The sequence below is a fragment of the Micropterus dolomieu genome, linkage group LG12 (genome assembly GCF_021292245.1).
Source record: "Micropterus dolomieu isolate WLL.071019.BEF.003 ecotype Adirondacks linkage group LG12, ASM2129224v1, whole genome shotgun sequence".
Lineage (NCBI taxonomy): Eukaryota > Metazoa > Chordata > Actinopteri > Centrarchiformes > Centrarchidae > Micropterus > Micropterus dolomieu.
The window spans coordinates 16,071,414-16,077,176 of NC_060161.1; the positions used below are offsets into that span (position 1 = coordinate 16,071,414).

Here is a 5,763-nt window from a genome sequence, read left to right on the forward strand (position 1 = left end):
GTGGTGGTGGTGTAATGGTGTGGGGGATGTTTTCTTGGCACACTTTAGGCCCCTTAGTGCCAATTGGGCATCGTTTAAATGCCACGGCCTACCTGAGCTTTGTTTCTGACCATGTCCATCCCTTTATGGCCACCATGTACCCATCCTCTGATGGCTACTTCCAGCAGGATGATGCACCATGTCACAAAGCTCGAATCATTTCAAATTGGTTTCTTGAACATGACAATGAGTTCACTGTACTAAAATGGCCCCCACAGTCACCAGATCTCAACCCATTAGAGCATCTTAGGGATGCGGTGGAACGGGAGCTTCGTGCCCTGGATGTGCATCCCACAAATCTCCATCAACTGCAAGATGCTATCCTATCAATATGGGCCAACATTTCTAAAGAATGTTTTCAGCACCTTGTTGAATCAATGCCACGTAGAATTAAGGCAGTTCTGAAGGCGAAAGGGGGTCAAACACAGTATTAGTATGGTGTTCCTAATAATCCTTTAGGTGAGTTTATTTATTGATTGATTGATTTATGGTATATTCAATCATAATACATCTGGTAATCAAATGTCAAGTTTTAATTTACAGTATGTGTTATAACACAACACAAATTCAGCTCATAAATTCAGTAGGATTTTTCAAAAAATGCCATGATACAATGGCTGCAACATCCTTTTCTGCTTTGTTACGTACAAACACACACACTCACACACACATGCACAGACTAGGGCCAGTGAGTGGACGTTAAAAACTTATACAGGCCACAGACTGGGAAACGCCTGCGAAAACTTCCTCCCTCATAAACACAAGTCAGGATCGGAAATCTGAGAGGCTATAAATGCATAATTTTCTAATCTGTTACAAGGCAGACAGCCAATTCATATCGCAGCGCTGGAAAAGGTTTGCACAAATGGAAAATCATATTTAAAAAGTGGCCAGACAGGCTTTCCACTGTAAACACATGAATGTGAATGAGTGTCAGTGGAGTTTGATTTATATGTGTTGTATGCATAATCTGGCTTTGGGCATTTCTTCAATATGGTTGAGGCGTGAGGTTAGAAGAAAAATGATTGCTGAAATATTTATGAGAAGGACCAACAAATCACACACATTACACATAGTCTGTGTTCTTTATCTTACCACAATTAAATTGTCTACTCTCATCCAGTCAATTAATTATCACTTCCTATGAAGTGAGACTTTTATCCTGCTACTGTTGTTGCTTTGTGTTACCTTTGGCCAGAGCCAGGCTAGATGTTCCACACGCTTCCAGTTTTTATGCTAAGCTAAGTTGACTGGCTGCTGGCAGTAGGTGGCATCATTTCTTCAAATTGAAACAAAATAGCGAACAAATTTGGCGGTCACACCGTGAGTACTGTTTCCGTAGGTGCAGTTTGCCAGTGGAGCAGACAGTGTGGTCCAGTACATATACTACCAGCCCATCATCCACCGTTGGAGAGAGACCGACTTCTTCCCTTGCTCCGTCACGTGTGGTGGAGGTAAGCATAGAGTCTGGAGTGTCACGGCTGGCATGGTGGACAAAGTACTTGATACTAATTAAAAGCTGTGATGCCAACAAGTCCTCTTATGTGGCTGATAAATAATTGCTCCACTTTATCAGAATCAGCTTTATTGCCAGGTATTTGTGCACATACGAGAAATTTGACTGTTACTGTTCATCAGAGTGATGGCTTGTGGGAAGAATCTTTTCCTGAGTCTGTTGGTTTTGGCGTACAGTGCTCTGTATCGTCTACCAGAGGGGAGAAGCTGGAACAGGTTGCGTCCGGGGTGAGATGGATCTGCAGGGAATTTTGTCCTGACTCTAGAAAAAGTCCTGAATGGAGGGCAGGTTGGCACCAATGATTTTTTTTCTGCAGTCCTGACTGTCTGTTGTAGTCTGTTCCTGTCCTTTTTGGTGGCAGATCCAAACCAGACAGTGATGGATGTGCAGAGGACAGACTGGATGATGGCTGTGTAGAACTGGATCAGCAGGTCCTTAGGCACGTTGAGCTTCCTGAGGTGGTGCAGGAAGGACGTCCTCTGCTGGGCCTTCCTGATGATGGTGTCAGTGTTGGGCTCCCACTTCAGGTCCTGGGATATAGTGGATCCCAGAAACCTGAAGGATTCCACAGCAGACAGGGCTGTTGAGTACGGTGATGGGTGGCAGATTTGGGGGGGGCTCCTCCTGAAGTCCAATCATCTCCACAGTTTTGAGCATGTTAAGCTCCAGGTTGTTCTGGCCGCACCAGAGAGCCAGCTGATCAACCTCCCGTCTGTAGGCCGACTCATCACCATCCCGGATAAGGCCGATGACCGTTGTCGTCAGCGAACTTCAGGAGTTTGACAGATGGGTCCCTTGAGGTGCAGTCATTGGTATAGAGGGAGAAGAGCAGGGGGGGAGAGCACACACCCTTGGGGGGCGCCAGTGCTAATAGTCTGGGTTAGTCAGGAAGTCTGTGATCCACTGACAGGTGGAGGCTGGCACAGTGAGCTGGGTGAGTTTGGTTTTTGGTTGTTGTATGTGTGGAAGGTTTTAGTCGGTACACACATGTCCTCACAAAAACTGATGTAAGATGTCACAGTGTCAGTTAGTTTGTCCAGGTGGCTGCAGCCTCAAAAACACTCCAGTCAGTCCAGTCAAAGCAGGCCTGTAAATCCAAATTTGACCCGTTGGTCCATCTTTTGGCACTCTTTACAACAGGTTTAGTCTCTGTATGTCGGGGTAAGATGAACCAGACAGTGATCAGAGAGCTAAAGGGGTGCATGTGCAACAGAGCGATAGGCGTATTAAGTGTCCCTAGTGGGACACTTAATACGCCGTCTATACTTTGGAAGTTCATGGCTGAGTTTTGCTGTGTTGAGTCCACGAGAACAATGAGCAGGGAGTCTGGATGTTTTTTCTCCACGTTAGTTATCTGGTCAGCCAGGTGTAGTAACGCTTCACTAACACAGGCCTGAGGTGGAATGTAAACCGCGACCAAAACAAACGAGATAATCTCCCGCGGTGACTAAAAAGGTTTACAATTTATGAATAATGGCTCTAAGTGAGGACTTGCATCTCCTTCAACTAATAACTCCGGGAAAGTTCCAGGTTCAATAAACAGCCGTGGAATAGTGTGAGCCATTGAAAGTCCAATATTTAAGATCTCTTTCTGGTAAATGTTACCAGAGAGGGATGGCAGAAAACAGAGTTTATAAACAAAAACACAAAAAGCACTATGGAGCGTAATCCAGAGGCGGATGTCTGCAGTGCCATCTTGGTTTACTAAGTTTTGATTTCATTTTAGCATCAGTTTTTGTGTTGATTCTTTTTGGATGACTGACATTATTTCTCTGTAGGGTACCAGCTAACCTCAGCAGAGTGCTTTGATCTTCGGAGCGGCCGGGTGGTGGTGGATCAGTATTGCCATTATTACCCAGAGAACGTCAAGCCTAAACCCAAACTCCAGGAGTGCAACATGGAGCCCTGCCTGGCCAGGTTAGGGACCTCCAGGGGGATTCATCTGGACAAAACACTTAATTTTAACTGCAGACATCCATGTTTATGATCTGTCAACAGATGTTTGTATAATCATAAATCCTAACTTCCTTAATTTATTCTGCCTTTTAGTGACGGCTACAAGCAAATTATGCCATATGACCTCTACCACCCCCTGCCCCGGTATGTACTCACAACTATGAGGTGAAAGTAGTGGCACAACAAACGCAACACAAATTCTCCATCTGTGACTTCATGACTAACCTTTTATGATGTCAGATGGGAGAGCAGTCCCTGGACCGCCTGCTCCACCTCATGTGGCGGAGGCATCCAGAGTCGCTCCGTATCCTGTGTGGAGGAAGACATGCAAGGTGTCATCACTCTCACTGAGGAATGGAAATGTCTCTACTCCCCCAAGACGGCTATCCTGCAGCCCTGCAACACCTTCGACTGCCCCACTTGGCTGGCACAGGAATGGTCACCTGTAGGTGCCTTTTTTTAAATTCCTGTATTTGAACATGTATCTTTTGAGTGATGTTTTTTAAATTGTTCTTAATGGTTATTACTTCTGCACAATATGAAGACCATACAAGAGCCCAGAAAATGAAGTTTAAAGGCCACACTGAGGCTTAATTGATTAAAGTTGTTCTTTTGTGAAGCACTGTAAAACATCACAGCTAAAAATGCCTAGAAACCAAATGTAAATAGATCTAGGTCTCTTTGTTCTCTTGCTCTTTGTTGTGTTCTGTAGCTGTTACCACCTGTGAAGTCTAATATTAGCAAATGGTTCATTTGTCTTTTTTAGCCTGTGAATCACCACAGTGGGTCTTAAATTAATTTCTGGATCTTAGGGAAAAACAAAAATACAGACCCTCTGACCTTGGATTTTGGCATTTATCAACATTTCTAACAGATCAGGAACACTTGCAAGTTAGAACACAACCTTGCTACGTGATTCCGAGTAGCACCACTAACCTCAATCTAAGTGTCCTTCACCAAACACTCCTGGTAATTCTGGTTATTGTACTTATTGCTTTAAGTATTGCAGTTGCTGTTACATTAACCATAAATGTCCCATACACCTTCCTCACCAGTTATACAGGCTCTGAGCAGAGGCCCAGGGAGTCAAATTTGTGGCCCTTTAAAAACCTGGGGTTCTGTTTATCTAGCACATTCTTCCTTGTGAACCTGCCTTTAAATGCTTGTTTTGGCAGATGATGCACAAAGTTCACCCCTGCACAGAGAGCTGCAGGGATTTTGGAAGGTCTCGTTCTTAACTTCCCTTGAGTCCAAGGGCTGAGACTTCCTGTTAAACACATGGAAAGAGATGCAAGCATAGGAGCATGGTTTAACATGTTTGCTCTGTGTGTGTGAAAATGATCAGTTCTTCAGTCATTTATATACTATATCTCTTTCTATGAACTGTCCTGTCACCACCAGTGCACAGTGACCTGTGGTCAGGGTCTGCGCTACAGGGTGGTGTTATGCATCGATCACAGAGGACTCCATGCTGGAGGTTGTAACCCCACCACCAAACCCCATATCAAAGAGGAGTGCCTGGTGACCGTGCCCTGTTATAAGTCCATAGGTAGGTTAGATTGTTATTTTTTGTCATGTTTTAACCACCAAACTTGTACTTATTTAAAAAATGAAACAGTATTTCACTTGTTCAATCTTTGTGTTTTCTGGGTGATTTACTGCAGATACGCTCCCAGTTGAGGCAAAACCTGTGTGGCATAAGCAGGCCATAGAGCTGGAGGAGGAGATAAGTGTTACTGAGGAACCAACGTGAGTGCTGGACACGTGCATGCGTGCATAAATAAGGATATTAATTTGATCACAGTGATTTCAAAATATGTCTATTTGTTGCTTTCTTCTATTGAAAGCAGTAGGAGCTGAAGTTCAAACTTGTAATTCTACTTATATTTACTGGCACTCCACACTACAACCATATACATGCAATTTACTGCCAGAGGTGAAGGTTCTGTTGAAACCATCACAGGTGCTAGGGCTACAAATAAGTTAGGAGGATGCAACTGCTGAAGTTATAAATCTCAAGCTTCATGGGATATTAGGATTTATCTTGAGTTGTAACTGAAGTAGACGGGGCCCGGTGCTGCCATGAAACCTCATGTCAACAGCAATTTACGACAGCTTGGAGTCAAAATGTACACCAGTAGCCCCCATTTTTTTGACACTTCACTTCAAGATATGCACCAGTTTGAGTGCATGTCTTTTTGTACACCTGCCAAATGTTTGTCTGAAGGTTTTGTCAAGACAAGTAAAGAAGA

General features: G+C 44.0%; 1 protein-coding gene across 1 annotated transcript in view; it reads left to right on the plus strand.

The window, feature by feature from the left end:
- Positions 1 to 5,763, plus strand: part of LOC123981051 (ADAMTS-like protein 1) — an 80,793-nt gene extending 75,030 nt beyond the window's left edge. Inside the window, exons 9-14 of the mRNA XM_046065663.1 lie at positions 1,382 to 1,493; positions 3,334 to 3,472; positions 3,605 to 3,655; positions 3,752 to 3,956; positions 4,913 to 5,060; positions 5,176 to 5,763. Of these exons, the coding sequence (XP_045921619.1) occupies positions 1,382 to 1,493; positions 3,334 to 3,472; positions 3,605 to 3,655; positions 3,752 to 3,956; positions 4,913 to 5,060; positions 5,176 to 5,264 (744 nt within the window). The 3' untranslated portion in view covers positions 5,265 to 5,763. The remainder of the gene's footprint in view (positions 1 to 1,381; positions 1,494 to 3,333; positions 3,473 to 3,604; positions 3,656 to 3,751; positions 3,957 to 4,912; positions 5,061 to 5,175) is intronic.